This window comes from Mastigoproctus giganteus, chromosome 2, assembly GCF_048544385.1.
Source record: "Mastigoproctus giganteus isolate SK-2022 chromosome 2, ASM4854438v1, whole genome shotgun sequence".
Lineage (NCBI taxonomy): Eukaryota > Metazoa > Arthropoda > Arachnida > Uropygi > Thelyphonidae > Mastigoproctus > Mastigoproctus giganteus.
Window position 1 is genome coordinate 76,913,021 of NC_143576.1, and position 25,148 is coordinate 76,938,168.

Here is a 25,148-nt window from a genome sequence, read left to right on the forward strand (position 1 = left end):
GAGCTAAGTGTCCTGCCCAAGACCATTTTAGTTCTTTAGTTTTTGATAAGAACTCTTTTCAGCAGTTCTGTGGATACACCTGCATTAAAATTTATATACTTAGTTGTTGTCATACAACTATTTAGGGTGCCTCCTTAGCCAGGAGAAGCAGTGCATTGCATGCGCTTCTTGATTAGATGGGTGTTTTTAGCATGGTATTTAATGTTTTAAAAAATATATATTTTGGGAAGATGTAAAGTAGCATTACAAAGAACTTTGCAACTGGGCTGATTTCGATAAATAAATAAAATGTATTGTGTTGAACAGTGGGTCTGCAATAAACAGCAAAATAGTAATGTAATGAGAGTTTCCCTCACCAAACTTGTTGCCCTTCTTTGTACTCTTTATAGCAACTCTGCATCATTCCTGAAATGAGGACTGCAGACCTGTACTCTAGGTGTGGCCTGACCATTGCCTTGTTAATGGGATTATCACCTCTAGCAAAATTCCTATATATCATTTACAAGACTTCATGACCTTCCCTGGCAGCCTGTCTGCACTGCTCAGTGAAATTCATATTTGACACTGCACAATTACCCCCATTTTTCACTTTCCACTTCCCTGAGTGTAGTACCACACAGTTGTACGTCTCTCTTCAGTTATTGCTACCCATATGCAGTACTTTGCGTTTGTAAATGTTAAACTTCAGTTGGAGTAGCATACTGTCGTTAATAACCCTGCCAACATTTGTACCAATTGCAAACTTGGAATAAACCTGATATACCTTCATCAATATCATTGATAAATATACAAAACAACAATGGGTTCAACACCGAAACCTGGGGAACTCCACTAATAACATTTGACCACAACAAGCAGTATCCACTGATTACCACTCCTGTCATCTCCCAACCAACCATCCCTTTATCCATTGTGGCAACTTATCCTTAATGCCATACCTCTCAATTTGTACAGCAGCCTTCCATGTGCAACAGTAGCAAAAGCTTTCCTGAAATCAAAGTATATGATATCAAAATTATTTTTGGCATTCAGTTCCTTTGTGACCACATCATAATATCCAATCAAATTGGTCAGACAAGACCTCCCTTTAACAAATCCATGCTGTGTCTTAACTATTACTGCAATCTTGTCTAGATGATCCTGCAAGCTTTTTTAACCAGTGGTTCCATTATTTTCCCCGGAACACAAGTTAAACTAACAGGTCTATAGTTACTTGTGTCACCTTTTGAACCCCCTTTGTGAATTGGCAACATTTGTACACCTCCAGTCCATGGGGACCTCCGGAGTCCAAGGAAGCTCTCATAATTATGGGTAAGGGTTTGCTTACTTCCTTTGCTGCCACCTTTAATATAACTGAATAGATCCCGTCCACCCCAGGTGCCTTCCTTATGTTTAATTTCAGCAATTTCTCCTCCACTATGCTCAGTTATTACAAAATCACTTAGCTCCGTGTTAGTGTGATAAACTTCTGATACTCTCCCCATGTGTCAATGTAGATGCAAAATACTAATTCAGTTTATCAGCTATGAGCATGATCATCAATAGCTATCCCATCTATGTTTAGTGGTCCAATCTGATTCACCCTTTCCTTCTAGAGTTTACATAAGCAAAGAATTCTTTGCTGTTTTTCTTTGCATCCTTTGCCAGAAATTTCTCGTAATCTACCTTTGCCTGCATAACCTCCTTTGTGACTTGTTTATACTGCCATAGGCTTCTGTTTCACCTGATACTTTATATGCATCCAGTACATTTTTCTTCTGTGCCACGAGCTTCATTAATTCATCTCACCTTCATTTAAGCCTAAACCTTAGTATTTCTAATAAACAGTATTTCTTAGTTGGAATGAAAAGCCTAGTAGGCTTCCCATTTAGAATTCAACATCAGTTGATCCCACTGTACAGAATTTAAAAACTGTCTGAGACCACTGGAGTCACCTTTATGAAAGCAAAAGCCCTTCCCTTTAGCCTTGATGGTAGTTACGTCTTTAAGTAATTCCCACATCAGTACATTGAGATCACTCCCTCTGGTTGCCTCTTGAACATGTTGCTGTAGAAAACAGTCATGCAAGTGACCAACTCACAAGTTCCAGTCAATATCTTTAAAGTTAAAATCTCCCATTATAAGACATTCTGATTTACTGGCCCACCCTATTTCTCTGCAAAATTGCTTATTATATACTAAACAGATTCATTAGGCCTATAATACACACCTACTCTAATTTTTTGTTTCCCAGTGCATATTTCATTCCAGACTCAACACTGCATTGTCCACCAACATCAATTGGATGCACTTCCTTAACTAACAGCATAACTCCTCCTCCTTTCCTGTCGTCTATCCTTCCTGGACACATTTACTCCCCAAATTCTAATTCTGCACTTTTTATATCTGTGCTACACCATGTCTCTGATATCCCAACATATCTGCCATTGATGTCTTGACTAGCACTTCAAGCTCTTCAAATTTATTAATTATACTCCTAGCATTGGTATACATGCACCTGTTCTTACTCATTTGGCCAGTTCCACCTTGAATTTATTTAAGCTATCAACTCCCACAATGACAGATGGAAGTTTATTCCAGCAATCACCCACTGACTAAAGGCAAATTTATGCACATCTACAACTGTCTTTCTTCTATTTGAATTTATGCCCCCTTAGGTTCGTAATCTGAGCAAGTGGAAGAATCTCATCAGAATTCAGAATGCTCAATCCATTCAAGGCTTTATACACCTCAATCAGATCTTCAGGTGCCTAGTCTCCAGTTGCTACAATTTGCGGGACTTAAGCTTCTCTTGGTAAGAGGATCCCTTCATTCCCCTCACCAATCTTGTTGCCCTTCTCTGTACATGCTCAAGCAAATGTACATCCTTCCTAAAATGAGGCCTCTAGTCCTGTATGCAGTACTGCTGTATAGCTCTTTCAGTACTGTCTTAATAAAGACAAAATTATTTTGTCTATCTTTGGGAACAGACTTTACTGTTCCCGAAGTAAAATATATTTTGGGAACAATTGTCTGTTAATAAGGTAATTACCACAGCAGTAGTAGAAGCCACTATCTGATTAGCTTATTATTCAACTTCTGGATTAGCTTCTAGCAGAAGAACATGCTCGACAGAACTCTTCACTATATAGATGGACACTCCCACTGCAAGTCTCCGAACAGCAACCACAAACCCCTCTTTTGGCAAAAGCACCTTATTTCCTTATTCAGTTGATTGCAAGTTACCTCTTGTACTACTTTTTTATATGCAAATCCCTCTGAAGTTTGCATGCATTTACATAATTTAAACCTGACCCACTCTTCTTCCTTTGGTGGGAAAAACAGAATATTTCCCCTACACAACAGAATGCTTTCATCATTTACCTCTAGTTCACAATACCTTTGAACTGCTCATACCCTTTCCCAAAATGCACTAAGTGTCACATCTTCAAGTAGTGGTGCTGGTGTAATAGAGGGATTAAACTATTCTTCAAAAGTTTTAATTTAATCCTTCCACTAATGGAAATATTTCCATAATGATGTTTTCAATAAATAATTATGTTATGTCCAGTAAAAATTTATTTAAGCAATGGATCCCAGTATTAAAAGCCCATCTACTCTTGATGTTTTTGTTATTCCTGAAGTGCTTTACTTCCATACACACACTGTACTAACTATATTTGTATGAAAGAAATATTTGTAAGATTTTGTCTTACAGTTTCATGATATTTTCAGGTTTCTGTTGTGTTTTATATGAATTGAATATGTGAAAGTTAAAATGCCCCAAGGCAAATGGGGTGCACTTCTCTTTACGTTGGTTATCATACATAAAACTATAATGTGAACCGAGTTACAATTTTAATTATGTATAACAACCAAAGTAAAGAAAAGTGCACTCCTTTTTCCTTGGGGCATTTTAAACTTAACTTTCACATTTTAAAATTCATATCTTCAAACCATATGGATTCAGCAATGAGTACTGTAAAAAATATAAGCTCTTGCTAAAACAATGACAAAAATAACTGGTACTTTTAAGTCCTTTCTCAGGGGAAACAACCTTGTTAAAAACTGCATAATTTCTGAATTAGGGGTTGTGATTTTATTGTCTCTCACTGGTAATCTTTGCCAAGTATATGAACAATGTTTCTCTACACACCCACACTTATTTCAACTATATGTACTGTACATTCACACTGACAGGAGAAGTTTTTTTTGTTTGTACCATACTAGTCAGCAAACACATGCCAAATTTTATGCCTACTTAACCATCCATTACATGCAGATTAGAATTCTGCATGTAACGGATGCATATATACATAAACCATATATACTGAAAGGGAACTTATATATTTTAGTTCAGGTACTGTTATAAAGATCACATACATGATTTGAAGATGTTGATATTTGAGTAGTACTGAAATGAAATTATAGGCTGATAGGATGAGTGCAATGGTACCATGTCAGCATGCATTCCAACAAATGCAATTATTTTTTTTTTGATAATTTTTTTGCACAGAATGACTATATAAATATTATATGGATCTTATAAATCTTTTTTAAAAATCTTAACAGTGGAAATTACTTTTAAACTTCATGAGTCCTGTTGGATTTGCAATTCAGCTATGCAAATTATAATTAATAATCATGTAGGAATAATGATCTCTGTTAATTATCTTGCTGATTGCTTCTAAATGGCCCACTTGCCATTGAAAACTTACAGGTATTATTCTAATTATCATTTATTAAAATGTTTGGAATCATTTTGTTGGATTTCTTGATTGAGAGAATTGGGTAAATAGCATTTTAAATGTGAGTTTCACATTTAAAGAGGAAACTTACATTTCCATGTTAAAAGGATAAACATTACAGTAGTTTGACAGAAGCAGCCTATCATATCACAGCATGAATCAGGAAGTTGTGGCAAAATTTTCCCTTATTTTATACACCTGTCGCGATATTAAACTAGTGGCACATCACCCTGCAAAAATTACATAATCAGACACACACAAGCACCTTCCTGAATGTAGTCAAACTTGCACTGCAATAGTTTCTGAAGTAATTTTATTAAGGTACAGACAGAAATAAATGGAAAACCATGTGAGAACCTGTAAGGTGACCTGCCTTCATTTGTAAAACTTTCCCTTTTGCATGAAGGATGGCATGGGACTAGACAAGTGTTTAAGGTCACCTGTTTTCCTTCTCTCACTAATTCAGTAATTATCTATCTTCTTATCATAGTTGCTTTTGAAAGATTTAGTTTTCACAAAGTGAAACCCAATATTCTGTAAATGGCTGCTATTTATAATTTAAAATATTACACACTGAAGTGCAAAATTTTGAAATATACCTGGAAAGGGAAGAAATTAATAGTAGTGCTATGTTTAAATATTAACATGTATATAACAGGATATATGCAATTACACAGGATCAATCTGACCCCAACAATATTTTAGCAAGTTGTGCTTCATATACTCTGAGCATCTACACAGCTGAAACTCCTCGTAGCTATTTTTTTTTTCTTGAAAATGTTTTACTTGAATTCTCCAGAAATAACTTAGACACTTGGGGGGGGGGGACAAGTTATATGCACTTGTTGCCATCTGTTATTGAACAGTTCTCTTTATTGCAATTTTCCTCCGAAATCAGTGCTCTGGCTTTGTGAAATTGGTGCATCGTCCCAAATCAAGCTGTTTGTGTGTGCATTTCATGCAGGAAGCACTCTTACTGAAAATCGCTGCATACGTTGAGTGTGCAGTTTTATATTTGCATTCATTTGCTGAAAGGGAGTTAATTTTCAAAAATTAATTCAAAATGCTTTTACTATACAGTACATGTATTTTTCAGTTGAACTCAGAAAAAAATTTATATAGGAGGCATAAAAAAAAATATTTTTGCTGATTTACAAATTTATGAAATTTTGTCAGATGCACACAGATATATCTATTTATGTCACTTTTTTTTTGTAATTTTTACCAAAATTATTTTTTTAAAACTTAAATTTCCATATTGCAATCCATTAAGAAAAGAAAATATTGGCATTGTTCAAGCAGAATTAAAAAAAAAAATTAAAAATCCAAAAAGAAAATCGTTATGTACTTTTAGTGGGTTAATGATTAACTGACTATTTCTGAAGAGGGCAAAATATGCAACAATATATCAAGAAATCCACACTTCCTTGAAAGTCAGAAGTTGGTAACTGATTGTGTCCATAGGTCCTCAAAATAATATCCAACCATAAGCATTTTAGGGTTCACTTGTTTTGATAAGAGGGACTGAAATAAAAACAAACAAGGTTCTTTAAATGGGAAGCATGGATGTAAAAAACATTCCTCTGTGATATAGAAACAATACTGCAGATTGAATAGGCTGTCAGTTGACTTTTATAAGCATGCCTGTTTAAAACCCTTGTTTATAATCTGATTAAATCTAAATTCCCAATGTATATGCATTATAGAATGCCCAACAATGTTTGATTGTAGCATTTCACAAATGATCCTCCATAATGTAAAAATAATGTATTTTTATAGATGAAGCCTAATATCTTGTAAAGATATGACCAATGGTGTTCTGACCTGGTATTTTAAAATTTTCTAAAAAAAAAAAAAAAATCATTTTATGTGCTGTCCTTTTTTAATAGCTTTGTGCAGAAGTGGCAAACAAAGTATAATGAATGAAGTTTTATGTGCAGAGTAGTCATGTTATTCATCTTACATTGATGAAGAGTGGACCCTGATATTCTTTCTCACAAAACAGAGTGCTAATGCAGAGTCTGGAAAATGACTTCACAACTAACTTGAGTCAAAGTTCAAGTTAGTTTCCCCTATCAAATTAAGGATGTATATTATTAAATGAATGTAAAATGTCTTGGATAGTGCTACTATCAGTAATAACAAGAACAGTCTAAATACTTCCCATAATATTTGATACAGGGTATAAAAAGGCAAATGTATATGCTCAATCGCTGAGAGGTAGACTTCTGTCATTAAGCTGCTTAGACTCAATCCCATTAGCTAGCCAAAAATTTGTTTATATACCTTGTCTCGAAAGGTGATATAGTTGACTTCAACTAAGAGTTTAAGTGAAAAATTTCTTTAGTAGGAAACTTCATATAATTTAACATATCCCAAAGAATAAGAAATGTGTATTCAATGTTTACATTCGTATATCCAGTGAGAAATTATCATTATTGCTGAGTTGACAATCCTTAACATTATTAAATAATAATGTATCATAGTTTTTTTTTTTTTAATCCCAAATTGTATTGCCTATCCAAAGGGTCTTATAATACTATATAAACGTGTGGCTAAGGATGAAAATGGAGCGTTGCTATAAGAAACAATAGGACTATACCAAACTCAGACACCCTTGTCCTTCCGTGGCACGTGCTTGAAGACAACAGTCTACTGCAAACTAATTTATCAACTATCGGTCAGCACACATGCACAGCCATCTTCTCGGAACTGCCCAGACCCACTCTAGTTCTATAGATGATAGGCCACCGAGATTGCTAGGGTCAAGGCAGATCTGGCAAGGTATGGCTATCCCACAAGTACCCTAGACAGGTGACCACGTAACAACCAACAGAGCATTCAAGGTATTGACTCCACCGCAAGCACCTTTATCACATACTACCTGAACCTACCAAAGCAGGTTTCTAGGATCCCGAAATCTCATGGGATAGCGTACAGCTCCCAGGCAGAAAATTGCAATCCATCTCTAGAGTGAAAAACAGTGATTCCCACCTTACTACAAAGTGGACTAGTTTACTGCATTTCTTGCTGACTGCTACATCGGAGAAGGCTCAGCAAACGTATCTCAGAACTCGAAAGAGCCATCCGCTTAGCAGACATAGAACACTCGGCCATTGCTGGGCACTTCTGGTCAACCTGACGCTACACTGGCTCACATTGCAATGTCATGGCTATCGATCGGTTCCACTATTACCCACTCCAAGGCAGTCCCACCTTGTTGGAGAAGGCTCAGCAAATGTATCTCAGAACACGAAAGAGCCATCCGCTTAGCAGACATAGAACACTCGGCCATTGCTGGGCACTTCTGGTCAACCTGATGCTATACTGGCTCACACTGCAATGTCATGGTTATCGATCGGTCCCGCTATTACCCACTCCAACAAGGCAGTCCCACCTTGTCGGAGTCATTGCACATCACATACTCTAATACTTCAGTCAACAGAAGCAGTGGATGTTGTCTCCCCCCCCCCCATTATTGAAGCAACCATCCTCATGGCTGACAGATGCGTTCGTATACGTTACAATCACAGGCTTCAACATCAGTTAACTATTACATCATGCAGTTTACTGTGCATGACTGCCACTACACGCCCTTATGTTCGTCATTCCTAAACTGTCAGTTTGACTAATGAAGGTTACCATAATAACAGAAAGCTTAATATATTGTTTTACAATTTAACATTAAACTTGTCATATTATTTTGTCTTCCGTTTTGCTCTATGCTACATAACTTACCATAACAAATCCAGAGCATAGGCTTCTTTACCTACAGTTTTATATAATTTTACCTGGCCAAAAAGTGCAGGAATGTTGTATGTTCCTTCATTTCCTTTAACTGAGACATAATGTAGTAATTTTTCCAATATGTGGTTAATGTTTTATTGTACTGATTGACCAAATTTGTAAATAGTACCGAATCTACTTCAAGGTAAGTGGAGGTATCTGATAGAATTGAATTTAATTTGTTTATATAATCAGTTTTATCAAGTATTACAACTATCTCCTTTGTCTGCTCTCTGACTAATAGTGTGCGTGTCAGCAGTGCCAGTTGTCCCCCACAAAACCATGTAAATGTGCCAGGGCCAGATGAATGTGCAAGTAGTGTATAGTGTGTGTACCATGGATAAGTGTTGTTCCAGGGCCAGATGAACGTGCGAGTAGTGTATGTACCATGGATAAGTGTTGTTCATCTGGCCACTCAGTTACTGGAAGGTCCCCCATAACCAGGAAGAGGCATTCCAGCATCCATCTACAGCACGAGGAGCCGGACCAGGTCAGTAGAGGAACACCTGTTGAAGTCCAGTCCCCCCAGCAAAGCAAGGAAGGAGAGAACTCAAGAAATGAAATGGGGCAAAGGGAAGAAAAGCTGGGACCTTGAGGAAAGGAGGGCCCAATATAGAAATAAAAACAGAAAAAAAAAAAATTTCTCTCTCTCTATTCTCTCTCTTTTTTTAAACTCCTATTCCTAAGGGTTAGCAACAAAACACCAGAGAACCTCGGTGGAAGACTCTTGGATAGCAGTGCATGCATCAGCAGTTCCAGTGGGCAAGCATGAGCAGGGTTCCAGTGGGCAAGCATGAGCAGCAGTAGTCATAAGGTGTCTCCTTCTCTTGAAAAGGGCAGTACAGTAGTGTGTTTCACTAGTTTCAATCGAGTGTAGGGGACTGGAGAGCAGGCAAGTTGTTGTCTCATATCCAAATAAACCAGTCGAGCAAAAGGCGATTCCAGTTCTGTTTCACCACAGATGAAAGTCTGTCCACCACACCAAGAGCTTTGAATGATCCGTGGCCAGTGAGCATAAAGGTAATCTCTAAGTCGGGTGGAAACCCAAGATTTTGTATGGTCTGAGAGGTTCAACTTGGTGAAGGCAGTCTTAAGTTCGGATCAGAGTTGTGACAGTTCTGCAGTCTGCCAAGGGACACTCTTGTGCTTTGCTGTAACCTTGTTACAGGCAGATGTGATTGTGTTAATCACCAGGTTAGAAAGATCTGTTGAGGACAGCTCCTCAAGACCACTCAGGGATTGTTGTTAGAGAAGAGATCTGAAAACCACATTGAATGCATCCCAGTTTACAGACTTGGTGGCATATCTAACTGAATCATTGCAATGGAGTCTAACACCATGCAGGGCATCTGAGATGTCAAAAGTAATAACCCTGTGGTTATTACTTTTGACCTCTTGAAAAGGCAAGTTGTTTCAGGCAAGAATTTCCAACTGGAAGGTGCACAAGTTTCTCTACTGGTTTAGCTTGAACCAATAGAGAAACTCGTGCACCTTCCAGTTGGAAATTCTTCTGGCATTTGCTGGGGGCACGGTAACATCAATGTTTGATTGACAAGTGATACAATCAGTGTTTTTTTTGCAAATGATACCCACCCTTTTTTTATACCTAAACCTGATATACAAGATTATTTTTACTAAACCAATGTGTGAATTACCGTTCCCAAATGCGCATGTCCACAAGTCCAAGATAGTATAAGGCAACCTCATTTCAAGAGTTTCCGTGATCAATAATAATTTAATATATTCATGTTGTGCATTTAAAACTTTTGCTTCATTAAAAACAAGTAGATGGCAAGATTGTGAGAGGCCAAAAAATCTTCGATAAGAAGTTTTATTTTTTTCAGCTCCACTACTGATGCCAGAGGCATCAGTAGTGGAGCTGAACTGGAGTGGAAACTTGGTGCTGGTATTAGCAACCAGAATGCTTCTATTTCCTAGAAGTGCTAATGCTCGATGCAGGCGAATATCAAGAGAGAACTGGTAATAGGCTGAGAGGAAAGTGATTGCTCCAAAATCACCCTCCAAGGTGGCAACAGCAAGGTGAGGAGAGCAAAAAGAACAAAGACAGACAACAATGATGCCTGGGTTCCTGATGATCATTGCAGCAAAACAGTTCCCACAAGAGAAACAAATCTTACAGAAGCAGTGTGGGTAGCCAAGAACTCTGGCACCAGAACGGTAAGGAGAACATCAATGTTGCTCTCTTCCAGTTTGGTGCAGTTGATTTGCCACTGAGGAAGACTTGTGCTATTGATAAGCTGTGGTATGTTGGCTATTCATGATTGATTGTCTGATTATTTCAGCTGCTAGGCGATAAATGGGGCAATCACCATATCTGAGTGATTGGAATTTGCAATTTCCACATCGAGGGGGAGAGGTCTTATCCTTGAAATCTATAAACATGTGCCCCTCTTCACCACAGTGTGTGTGTGTGTGTGCAGACCGGCTTACTGCGAATGCAACGAGAAGAGGTGTGCTCATAACCCAGGCACGAAGTCCCTAAATCTGGGAACCCCTTCCAATGAAAATTCTGTCTTGGGCAAAGAGAATCCTCCGAACAGCAGGGGTACTTCAATGACCCAGTGCAGTGTACTTGGAAGCCCTGGGCTTTCTAGAAGAGTACCATGACTTGCTCATTTATCTCCTGTTGGCCAAAGTAGTCAGAAAGGTTAATAGCATATAATTCCTTGACGAGGTCTTGCTTGGTAATAGTTTTTCACATCGAAGATGAGAAAACCCGGTCCATGCTGTTCAGAATAATAATGCTTCTCCGAATAATAATGTCTTTATTTTTAAAAAGTTCATGTAAAGCTGAACTTTCGTGTCTATTCAATTTAGGAAGGCTACAAGAATTGTATTAACGTTTGCCATCCATATCTAATCTCCGATTCGTGGTCGCAAAGACAAATAATCTCTATTTAAGATACGTGCTCAACACATACTCAGTAAATTTCACCCCTGTGATCACGACATATGGTCAAAAAGCTCTGTCAGCTTCGGGAAGGAAAATTGTTCTTCAAAATAATTTTTTGTGTTCTATTAATGTTTCAATTGTTTATTTTTTACTGTAATCATTTTGTGTTAATGTTATATTCGTTTTAATTTCTGGAGACTGATACAAATGTGTTCTATGTATCATATTGAGGTAAATTTCTCTTATTCTTCTACAGAACAATAAAAAATAAACAAAACACGGTAATGTTCAGGTAGAGTAAACATAACTTGAGGGTATTTAAAATTTTAATGGCTGGCTACAAAGAACAAAGTTTACATATGCATAAGTGGTCCAGAAATTCCTTGGAGATGAATGATATACAATAACAAATCTGAAGCACATTTACACTAACATCTTCAGAACCTTCCAAAATGTTCACGTACACTAAAAAAAAGAAGAAAAAAGATAATTTAACAGTATTTCATCCTTTTAACTACCCTAGTTTTAAGTATATAGTTTAAAGTAGTTTTTATTTTTTTAAATAAAAAATAATATTGTCTGTATAGAGTTAAATTTTAACATTATGTTACACATTTCTACTCCAAAACATGTAGACAATGCCACATGTTTTGGAGTAGAAAACAAAAGCTGGTATGTGTTATAGTCAGTAGTTTTGAACACATCAATGTTACAATAAAAGCTAAACTTTCACTTCCATGCAAGTAAATATCATTTGGATTAATTTTTATTGTATTTGATTAGTCAAAAGGTTTAGTCAATTATAAATGTAAAGTAATACTGTACTATCTGGACCAGCAAATAACAGTAAATTCTCAGTGATTCAGACCAGTGGGGAAAGGGATTAATGAAAACTGTCATCTCCTGTAATACAATTTTATAGGAGACAAAAGATAAGTATTTAAAGTCATACAAAGAAGCAGATTTATTCCCAGTCCAACAAAGCTGTTGTTTTAAGTATTAAGATCCAATATTAACAATCCAAAATTGAATAGAGTTCAGATCAATATAATGCTTTATAAATTTCTTTTAAAAAATATATGTTGTAAATAACAAATATATGCAGGTAGTCAATCTCCCTGTTTGTATCGATTTTTTTGAATCTAAAAATTTCTAGCTAGCAAATGTTCTATCCCACTGTCATCATTCTTCAATTTTTCTCGGAGCATGAAAATCTTATTCAAATATCAGAAAATTTAATGGAAGTATCAGGGCAAGTGCTTACTTGGTGCAATTTAATTAATTACAGCTGCTCTCATCTACAAATGTTTTCCTGCTGCTGCTATTTTTTCTTCTATATATATCAATTAACATTGTAAGAACGATAAAGCTCAATATGTCCTACTAATGTTATTATTATAAACTATAGAGGAAACCTTTATGTAGGAATGGAATTCTCTCACTCACATTGGAAGGATTATGTGATTACATAATTATACAAATAAATGCCCCATATTTAATATTAAATAAAATCAATTATGAAAATTACATTAAAATTATATAAATAAATACTAATTAAAAGATTGTCAGGTATTCAATTCTCATCCCCAACATCAGGAAAAACCAGGAGCAGTCAACAGCCATCAACACCCTCAAAAAACCAAAACTGCATGTTAACATGAGAGCTGAAAACAATTGCCGGATTTATCCTTTAAAAAAAAATAAGGGACTAAACTTATTAGGATACACTCCGTGCTCACAAAGTGTTTTTTTGTGAATGATACCCACCCTTTTTTTTTTTTTTTTTAATACTTAAACCTATAGATTACCTGATACAAGATTTTTACTACACCAATGCATGAATTACTGCTCCCAAATGTGTGTGTAATTCCAAGAGTCTGAGATAGCATAAGACCTACAAAGGCAACCTCATTTCAAGAGTGTCTTTACAGCGATCAATAATTTAATATATTTATGTTGTGTATTTAAAACTTTTGCTTAATTAAAAAGAAAAACACAGCTATCATTGTTAGCATGGAAAGCAAGTTCTGAGGCACACGTCCTTCTTGCCCTGACTGATGCTGCATGTTGTTGTATCCTCACAGAAAGACAATTCTGTATTGAACCTCTGGGTGGTGGTATCCTCTAAAAATAGTCTTCTCTACTAGAGAAGCGTTATTTATTTTAAATAGTGCAATACCACCTATCTCGTTGTGAAGGTACCCACAATATGAGATACAATTAAAACGATGCCTTTTACACTACTTACGTAGTTCAAATATATGGGTTAACTATGGTGTATCTACACTGATATTATATAGTTAATTACCAAAACACATAAGGATTATGCCTTGTGCATTTTGTATTTCATATTAATTTTAATGTAATTTTCGTAATTGATTTTATTTAATTACGGGGCATTTATTCATATAATCACATAATCCTTCCAATGTGAGTGTTGAGAGAATTCTGTTCCTACAGGTATGAGGTTTCCTTTTATAGTTTATAATAAATCTATATATACCATATACCCAGCTTAATTCAGCTGCCATCAGATTTCACCACTGCTGTGCTAAACATTGATATCATCTGATTCTGCCTAAATGAATAATAGCATTTCAAAGTTTAATAGGCTTTTTCATTACCGTGTTCTGCTTTACTTGCAGACCAAGTGCAAAAAACACAGACTTTTTAATACTGGGACCGGTCTTTTCTCCTGCTCGTTGCCAGAATTGTCAAATAATCAAACACTAATATATTTACTAATATTCATGTTTTGCAGTACAAATAAGGCCAGCTAAGTTACACCCTGTTCTGTATGATGGCTGGTATTTGGAGGCAAGAGAAGGCACTCGATTTTGCCACTATTGCTTTGTAAAATTTTAGCAGAAATATACTTCTGTATGTTCATTACTAGCAAAAAATGCTAAGATCACAGATATTTAATAAAAATGAACTGGTTTTATATGATATGCAACCAATACATCAATAAAAACAGTAACATACTACAGACATAAAATTAATACAATGACACCTTGCATACTTTAAAATAAACCCAAATTAACCAGCATTCTGAATGCAATGACTATATGAAATATAGTAGTGGTATAAAATTAGTTTCCAACTAGAGAGAATAAGAAAGCATTCTGTAAATTATTAGTTGGTTGAAATGTCATTACTGGACATTTTCTTAAAAAAAAAAAAAAAAAAAAAAAAAAGATGTCAGATGATTATCATTAATAAACATGAAACAGTTTTATATGATATGCAACAAATACATCACTAAAAACATTGACATCTTTAATGATTAAACTACAGACCTAAGATTAATACAATAACTCCTTGCAATATTTTATAATAAACCCCAAATTAACCAGCATTCTGAATACAACGACCTATGGACACAATCTAAAAAATAAAAAATAATAAAAAAAAAACCCAGAGAGAGAGATAAAAAGAATAAAAATCTTTTGAAAATATGTTCCATGTCATCTTAATGTCAAAAAAAAAAAAAAAAAAAAAGAAATTAATTTAAATGATTGTCTTCCCAGCAATGCACAACAATTTAAGTTCATTTTGTTGCACAACAAAATCAACTTAAATTGAAAATTTAAGATTTATCACCAGCAGGGAGATAGCATTTTAGCAAGAACTTCCACTGAAACAAACAAAGGTGAAGATTTCCTGACCCACTATCGGAAGATAATGATTTCTTGTTTCTCAATTACAGAACAACAAAATCACTAGTCTTCCATACAGTAAGTAGGGCTGTCGCCAGGTTCATCTTGCAATTATCATTCTTGATACAAACCTCATTAATTGATGATTAATCTAATTAGAAAGAAATTTAATTTTCTATTCTCAAAATAACTTGCATTCAAAGTTAAGAAGGCAAAAGACATAGCTTGGCCATGCAATTAAAAATTTTCAGTGACAGGAAAAGTCACAATGACTTACATATGAAACTTTCCAAAGGAATATAGCAGAATATTAAAGCAGCTACTTTGCAATATCTTTATAAGTATTGATATTTCAGGTGAGCTGGCTGACTTCACGGAAAAAAAATCACATGGGCAATACAAGTTACAATTGATTAAAATTGAAAATTATGATAGAATTATTTTGGTAAAATTTAATTCTACCTTCCCACTATAATAATTAAGTAATGCAATAAGTTAGTGAAATCTTGTAAAGTTAACACATTAAGTCAGTTCAGAATTAAATACATGTACTTATGTTGCTTTTCATAAATTTTTCCCTTAAGAAAAACAAATCATGTAAATGAAAAACAGTTAAATTATTACAGAGTTAAAATATGTATGAGTTACCCTGTTCAATTTTGATCATGGAGAGACAATCTGCTCTCACTGTAGAGCCAGCACCAAGGGCTGGGCTTTCTTCAATCTGGAGAAAGAGTTATCCACAGTTCTGCTAAGACGCATGGCACTGCCTGAATAGCTAATCTTGCTATACATTTAAAAATTAGATACTTCCATTAGGGTATTTTAAAGCTTACTCTTGCTTCTTTATCATCTGGTAGGTTGTCTCTTTTAGTGAATGTATGCTGAACTGTGAACAGTGTCTAGGTGAACAGCAAAGTGACATATAGAAGAAAACTTTCATATAATGCTTAAGTCAGCCATGATGTAATGAAACAAAATACATTTTTCTGACCATAATATGCACTTACCTTCCTGTCAAACGTTGCCCCTGCATATTATGATCCAAAGGTGTCGTAGGTATGTCTTTATGGATATGGCTAGAGACAATGATTATAACATCTAGGTGGCTTTCAACAACAACAACAAAAAAAAAAAAAAACACGTTAGCTCAACTTTTCTTTTGTGATCCTTTTAGAAATGGCACCAAAGAGTAGTTAAATTGAACAGAGAATTATCTGTACCTGCAGGAGGCCACAAGCCAACTGCAGACGTCTCAATTCACACATTCACTGCCAAGCTAGCTTAAAAAAAAAAAAAAAAAAAAAAAAAATTCCAACGGGACCAAAAAATGTTTAGTAAATAATTTGATTAGCAATTCTAAAATAAATATTCTGGTGTCAGTGCCAGTTATTTTTTTGCTTAAAATCCCAAAACGAGTGTCTGTCACATGTGGCTGACCTGGCTCAGTAAATTGAGAAGCCATGGCAGCCACATGTATCACTGCATTAGGTCAGACATATGAAGATTGTTTGTGGTAAGTTTGTTGTGTGAAAACTGTGCTTGAGAAGATGGATCATGAGGGCGAACGATTCTTAAAATGATATGCTTGCTTGCTACAAAGAAATCTACGATGAAAAGAAAAGTCACTGTCCAGTCATCCATTAATATGTTCTTTTGTAAGGTTGAGCAGCCGACCCCTTTTAAATCTCCACAGTGGCATACTTATCAGCTGAAGACATTGATTCTGGCAATGATGCTTGAGAGGTAAAACTTACTGACGTTATGCCTGTCTCCTCTCTTTTTTTGTAATTTTATAATTTTGAATTTTTTTTTTTTTTAAATTGCACACTTTTGTAATTTTTCCGGCACATGAGATAAAAAAATTGAATAAATACAATAAATAATTCTATTTACATGTTCGTCGAACATTTCTTTTTTGATTCAATCAACGAGTGCCGCACAAACATGGGGGAAATTCCGACTTACATAGCATTCCGCGAAATGCAACCCTTACGTATGTCGGGGAGTTCCTGTATTCACGTACAGAGGTCAAATGGATGGAGGCATTGAATCATGATTTGATACCAACAGGAGTTGTGGGATGAGACAATTGCAGCCACTCAGGAAATCCAGAAAGAGCAATGCCCGGAACGGCTGTGATTGCATTTTGAAGAAAAGTGAAAATTGAGAACCATAACATCAGTTACGATCCGATTACATAATAGTGATAACACATTACTGGCACTATATGATAAGTATAAAGATGTGTTTTATACCAATATTCATTATTAAGTAAATTTTTAAATCTGTTTCCAATATTTGAACAATAAAATATTTTTTCCGAAATTTGCCACCTGAAATGTGAGTGCATCTTATGGTCCAGTGTGTGTGTTGTTATCTGAAAACTGATACATTTGTACAGTCAGTCCTCGTATAACACGTGTTTACACTACACGAATTCGATCATACAAGATTTATATGATAGGGGAACGATATCTTATATAACACGAACCAAATTCACTTATGCATGATTCCGACTTACATAGCATTCCTATCATATTATGATAGGAATGAAGAGAAGATTCTGAAAATGTATTTGTGTTTTATATCAGTGAGGGGGGGAAACACATTTCACCATAATAATGTAAAAACCAACACATTTCCAGCTATTGGTATAATCGCAAATGCAATTAAATTGAGTTTACTACCAGTTTATAACAGATTCCACTAGCAGAAACACAACTGGAAATTGGTTTTATTGTTTTATGGTAGTAACCCCTAGGAAATGTGCTTTAGTAAAATGTGAAGTGTTAATAGTGTATCTCTGCCTTTACAGTGTTGTTTATTCAGTTGCTATATGTGTGCAGCTTTGTTTGTGTGTATCAAGTGTACCTCCTTGTTTTGTAATTCTGCTTTATTCCCTAAAAATGAGTAAAATACTTAAAAGGTGTGAAAAAGAAGCGTCCTGGTAACAAACTAAGGGGTTAACAGAAGATTCTCTATTTTCTTTTCAATGGTTATAAATTTTTAGCATTTTTTGTTTAATTACATTGGACAAATGGGATCCATTTTTCATTGCTGTCGTCAATCCAAATACTGGGTGGTTTTTTTCCATTTTTTCAGTTATTGGCAATGAGCTATCATTTTTGTGGAAATTAAATATCCTTCATCAACAGCAATTCTAATTTTTGTTCTTTTTTTTATGGTCCAGATTCTTCCTTCATTTAAATTTAAAGTTTTTGCAATACAATACCATGTCCTCCTTTTTTACAACGATCCAAGATTTGTAGCTTTGATTCTAGAGAAAGTTTTTGAGTGGTGCTTTTTTCTTTTCCTTGGGCATAATTTAGAATTGGAATTTAATTCACAAAGAAATTATTAGGAACAAAGTGTAGTAATACATAACTGGAAAAATCTATAAACAATCAAATAAAAACCAAAATAACCTTACAAAAACCTTAAAAGTCACAATTTTTTATGATCTCAAACAAGCACAAGTTCGACAACACAGAAGCTAATGTGAATTTCCCAAAAACATAAAACTGCACAAAAGCTCAAAAATACCATGTTTTGTGAGGTTTGCCACAATTCTGTGTTAGACCGAAACTGAATACCACGTTTTGCAAGAATTGTCGCAATTTATCAACCGTGTTGTAGAAGTACCATGTTATATGGAGGTTGCCTATATTTAATTGCATTTAACATCTAATTCATACTCAAGTTTAAATAGCATAAAGCTTAATGAGAGGTACTCACCTTAGATAAATCTGCTACGTTACATGAAGTTAGGATGGAAGAATAATTTGAGGCTTTAGGTAGTTTAACATAATTTTAAAATGATTTAAAATAAATTAAGATTATGAACACGGAATTAAAATATACTCAAGGAAGTAGAAGTGCACAACTTCATCCCTGGTTGTCATTGAAGAATTAATTTAAACTTTAAAATATGAGACCAGTGAAGCCAAAAGTCATAAACCACCGACTTTCATATTAACGTCATCAGTTGGCAATACTAAAAGGAAAGGAATCGCTTGTTTTTAAAGACTTCTATGTTCCCATGATGCTTTGTAACATGTGGGAATCTTAGGCGTGTAAGATTCCAGGCCGGGGGGGGGGGGGGGTAAATTTGTGTTTATGACGTTAAGTTTGGTATTATGGCAGCACCATTCTATAATAAGAGCTTCGTACTGAAAGATTTTGTAGCTCGATTTTAATTTTACAATTGTGATGGCCGAATCAATTAGGGGGTTATGGTTATGAGAATGTATATGTTGCGTGAGTTCAGTACTGGATTGACCAGTCCTGAAGCTGTTGTAATGGTAATATGCTCGTGTGTTAGATGTTTTTGTGGAACCGTATTTTGTGGTAGTGCTCCCGATATAGCACCTTGTTGATAATCAATTAAATATACAATATTGTTCATATTGTTTATTGAGTATTTGTGTGTTTCTTTATACACATTAAACAGAGTTCCTAACTTATTGTATGAAAAAAATATACGTGTGATATCAGTGCCTGTGAACACTTGGCGGAACTGTCTAGCGAGACTGCTGTGATAGGGAAGGATAATGCGTGTGTTCTGTTTGGTGGTGTGTTTAATTAAGCTGTTGGCATTATTCTTTGCAATGGAAATTGTGTGTTGGATTAATTGAAGTGGATATTTCCTGGTCATGAATTTTTCTGTGAGATATTGTAATTCGGCAGATAAATCATCTTGTGAAAAACTGAACTTTATAGCATCATGGATTGGATTATAAAGGATGGCTTTTTTTTGTGCTAACAAGTGGAGTGACTCAAAATGTAGATATTTTCCTGTGTGTATTTTTCCTGTATATCCTGGTTCCTAGTTTGGTGTCTATTTTGTACATTGTGAGGTTGAGAAAGTTGATTTTCTTGTCAGATTCTGTTTCGAGTGTGTATTTTAATGTCATGTATCGTGTCAAATTTAATAAAGAGATTATCAATTGTAGTTCTATTTCCTATTAAAAGTATGTCGTCTGCATAACGCATATAAAGTTTAATCCCAGGAGGGTAAGATTGTAGTACTTTGTTTTCAATAGCAGCTAAGTAGATTTCTGATAAGGGAGCTGAAATTCCTAGTCCCATGGGAAGGCCAAATATTTGTTCAAATATCTGGTTTTGAAAACGGAAGTGTCTAGCTTCAAGTAAAAAGGAGGTAAGTTCTAAGATATTATTAATGGTAAGAGAGATGCGATTGATTAAAGTGTCATCACTCATTAGGAATTTGCGTAAAGCTTGTAGTGTGAAGGGTAAATGTACATTTGTATATAAAGAAAGAACATCGAAGGAGGCTAAGATGTCTCCACTAGAAATTATGGTAGAATTTATTTGTTCGAAGGCCTGGTTTGTGTTGCTAACTTTAAATTTTGAAAATCTTGTGAAAGAAGACTTGCTAAAAGAAACTATTGGTCTGTGTAATTTAGTGATGCTGAACATGTGGGAGGATGTTATTGTGTATACCGATTTGTTGTAGTGTGTGTAGGTTAATTTCTTTATTAGATCTTAATCTCCTCAAGATAACGTCAACTTTGTTTTTTAATTTGGAGACGTATGTGTTATCAATTTTATAAGTATCTTGGTCGGAGAGGATCTGTTCCATTTTATCAAATAAATAGCAATATGCTTCTCCACTGAGCAATGCTTTTATTTAAAGTGCAGTAATGCAATATCTTTTTTTAATTAATCACAAAAAACAGCAAAAAGCTTTATATTTGTGAAAAACAGTTTGAAATATAATAACATAAAAATAAAAGTAATACAAATAAACTTCAGTATATTAAGGCAACTTGTGGCGAACTTCCAAAATGACAGTTGCACACTTAGTAATAAACTTAATTTGCTCAATGCTACTTACAGAACCTTTTTATCTAAAATTACAATAGGGTCTCCTTTGTCGGCTTTTTGTACAATAATATTAGGGTTTTTCCATAATTTGTGTATGTTTAATAATTGTTGTTTAGTCATGTTGGGTTGGGGTGCAAGTTTTGAATTAATGATAGTGTTGGTTTTGTGCATGATTTGTCACTTATTGGGGCGATTTCCTAGTTTGGTTTGTAATTCTATAATACAGTCCTTTATGGGATAGTGGTGATCCCTTATAGCAGGGGTGGCGTTAGACTGCGGATTTAATTTCGGTCGATCATGACGAATTTTAAATATACAGTCATCCCTAGATTTGTGCACCTTGTGCAATGAAATTTTTGAGATGGTAGATCGCGGCACATTTTGGAAGGAAAAAATGTAGATCGCATCACAAATTAAGTTGTCCACTCCTGCCTTATAGCAAAGTCAAACCCATATTCTAATCCTGATAATTCCATGGGAGTAAATGTTTTTGTGATGAAATATTAGTAGTAGTGGAACATTGTGTGTGTGTGGGGGGGGGGGGGGGGGGTTAGTGTTTTTTCGTGTGAGTGTGTCCTATTTTTGTAAATGCCTTCGTTCCACGACATTGAGTGCTGCATTAATGCGTGTGTCGTTAAAAATAGTAAACTCTACCCGTGTTTCGGGTGGCATTTCTTTTCTAAGATTAAATCTTGTGATGTATTTGGTGTAACAAATGATATCACTTCTACTTCCTTGAGCATATTTTAATTCCGTGTTCATAATCTTAACTATTTTAAGCCTCAAATTATTCTTCCATTCTAACTTCATGTAATGTAGCAGATTTATCTAAGGTGAGTACCGCTCACTAAGCTTTATGCTATTTAAACTTAAGTCAATTTCAGATGGTACATTAAGACATTCTATAATCTATCTAAGCAGCTAATTCATATTAAATTAAGGTATTTGTCATGGCCACAAAATATCTGTCCAATTATGAAATCTTAATTTTTAGGTTACAATACTAGCACTACCATCACTCACCCTATTTGGAATATGGGTATTATAGAAATTTAATATTTTAAAAGCTCTCCTGGGATGTATATATATGTGGAGAGTGGAATAAATTTTAAATAAATAGCAATATGCTTCTCTGCTGAGCAATGCTTTTATTTAAAGTGCAGTAATGCACTTTAAATAAAGATATGCACTTAATATCACAAAAAACAGCAAAAAAGCTTTACATTTGTGAAAAACAGTTTGAAATATAATAACATAAAAATAAAAGTAATACAAATAAACTTCAGTATATTAAGGCAACTTGTGGCGAAGGACTTCCAAAATGACAGTTGCATACTTAGTAATAAACCTAATTTGCTCAATGCTACTTACAGAATCTTGTAAAATATTCAGTACATACTGAATATTTTAGACAACTGAGCTATAATCTGCTGTACATAAAGCAATTCACAGCACACTAATGTATCATTGCTATAAACCTCATATTGATTGTTAAATCCTTCACAAAAAGTAGCCTAGCTTTGCATTTTTGAATAAATAATACTTTCCAAATAGAGAACACTAAATTTAATAATTCTCAGTAGATTGTCATCACCCCAATGGCATCATTTTGCAAGTAGTCATTCCCTCTTCGGCAGATGGGCAGGCACCTTAAGTGTACCTGATTAGACAAACCCATAAGTGAAATATTTTCGTAATATGACAGATGCCTTTGTGAGTTTGTTTACTGATATAATTAGTGTGCCTACCCAACCCCACCGAAGAGGGAACAACTATTCCTGAAAGAGTACTGCTTAGGAAGTGGTACTCCAGTGAGAATAAGTATTTCACTGTGAAGGATTTCCCAATATAGGTGTTGTGGTAATTGTGCTGTTTTTCAAACTTTTTATTATTATTTTTTATTTACTGCATATACAGTAATGTACATATTAATCTCGACCGTATTATTATTTTTTTAGGTTATACAAAACTTCAGTGTTATTATTAATTAAAGATCAATAATAATTACCTATTTCCATTATTTTGATAATTACCTACTTTTATTTTTATAATCAAATTCAGGAAATTGTTTTTTATTCTTTCTGAAAATGTGTTCAAATAGCTGTTTTCCCAGATTACAGATAACACATAAGAGCAGGCAGTGACTTGTGAGCTGAATGTGACTCGGGACACTAAACTGCAGATCTACTGACTCACTTTGTTTCGGTCTCAGTCTGCCTCAAGCTATCATGCGGTTAGGTTGTATACAGAGTGTTTCTGTGATTTCTGAAGTGACTTTGTTTATTAAATAATTTTGCAATCCTTACAATTTAAAATGGCATCAAGTGACAGAGGAGTTAAAAAAAATGTGAGCTTAAATGTGGCACAGCAATTAGAGCTAATTGAGAAATTAGAACAAGGCTACTGAGATGCTGTTGTTATTTGGTTTTTAGGAGCATTAGCAACTAAAGTCATATTGCTCCGGGGATATGCGGTGCTCATTCCCTGACCTCTCTGCATCCTCCGTATTTGGTGGTCACGGGCTAGAACCCCGGTCTAATCAAGAAGCGTGTGCTATGCACTGCTGCTCCTCACCACCTGGTTATGGAGACGCCTCTTACTGAGATGCATTGTCTCAGTAGCATGTGTTTGTTAAATTTACGGCTTTAAAAAAAAAAAAAAAAAAAAACTTTCTGATATCCGTAAATCAAAGGCCAAATTGCAACATTTTATATTTACAACAGAATATTACATATTCTTTATTATAAATTAATATTGTACAGTACTGCATATGGTATCAAAGCTTTTTTTTTTTTTTTTTTTTTTACATTAAGAATAATTAAAATTCCCCCCCCCCCACAGTTTACATTCGATTTAACGGAACTCTTCCCCCCCATTAGTCTGTTAAATCAAGGGTTTACTGTATGTTAAAATACCTCAGTACACCCTTTAATATGTATTGGCTGTTCATTATAGAATAAAAAATAAATAAATAAATAGAATACCTATTTTTCATTTTGCATTCCTCTAGCAGTTTCAATAATCTTTATTTTAAAAAGCTATTCAGTATGAAGATTACTGTACTAGTGGGTATATAAGGGTACATGCAATATACTTCCCTCCTCTTCCCCCTTATGCAAACAGCATATATCTACACCTCATGATTAACCACAACGGATGTGGACATTTATTTTACATAAAGTATACAAAAAAAAAAAAAAATTCAGCTACACTCTATAATAGTTCTGTATGTAGCGGTGAGTGAGAAAACTGAGTGCTACACAGGTCAGGACTGTGTTTGCTTGCTGATTATGTGGGGTTAGAGTTACAGTTGCTCAACTCAAAAAGACCATTATAATTACCGGAATGTTGTTACTCAGCCTTAAGGTCCAGTACTGAACAAAGTTAGCAACACTGTTTTTCCAAAATAATACAAACATGTTGCTCTTTAGAACCAGCTATATTAAATTGTAACTAATGCACACTATTAAACTAACACGCATTACAGATAACCAAATGCACATGGTTTGGCATACATGGGTTACAACTTCAAACTTCCTTAAACAGACTGAACTCAGATTTACTAATAGGCCATCATCTTTTAAGTACAATCAAAAATAAAAACTCTTAGAAATAATTATACCAAAAAATCCAACATCATAGCTTAATTGACTATCATTAATTTCATGCAGTGGTATTAAATATAGCAATAATCTTAATTATACCAAACATAAACAGTACCTTTGTTGTAAAAGGAACTGAGCCATCTGAACTTGCTGTGGTGAACCAGATACTATGATGACACGTTCACTACTCCCAGGTGTGGCTTCTTCTATAGTTATGCCCGCACCCGATTCTCTTCTAATCTTTCTGATTCGCATTCCACCTTTGCCAATAATGGCTCCTGCAACCTAATTAAAATAAATTAACATGAATATAAATAGTTTCTTGATTCTTACAGGGTGTTCAGAGTTTCAGGGCTGATTCCATTGCATACATCAATGCACATAGGACTATGATGCAACTTTCCGTGACAGCTGACCTGCAACTGTTTCCCTTTACAGGGTCACCCAGTCGCGGTAAAGCTTGGAACTTGGTTTTGTTATATCAATGTGCTAAGTAATAGAGCAAAGAGCAGATCTTAAATTTTGTTCAAGTTGTGAAAAATGTGCTACATAAACCTGAGAACCAGAAAAAAAAACTTGCCTATAGTAACAATGTCCTATCTCACTC

At 34.9% G+C, this 25,148-nt stretch overlaps 1 protein-coding gene across 5 annotated transcripts in view; it reads right to left on the minus strand.

Moving 5' to 3' along the window:
- Positions 1–11,735: 11,735 nt before the first annotated feature.
- LOC150089353 (heterogeneous nuclear ribonucleoprotein K-like) overlaps positions 11,736–25,148 on the minus strand; it is a 256,189-nt gene continuing 242,776 nt past the window's right edge. For all 5 annotated transcript variants that reach the window (XM_090389144.1, XM_090389124.1, XM_090389153.1 and 2 more), the window contains 2 exons: positions 24,657–24,826; positions 11,736–11,892 (listed from right to left, as the gene is read on the minus strand). In XM_090389144.1, the coding sequence (XP_090245270.1) occupies positions 11,865–11,892; positions 24,657–24,826 (198 nt within the window). In that variant the 3' untranslated portion in view covers positions 11,736–11,864. The remainder of the gene's footprint in view (positions 11,893–24,656; positions 24,827–25,148) is intronic.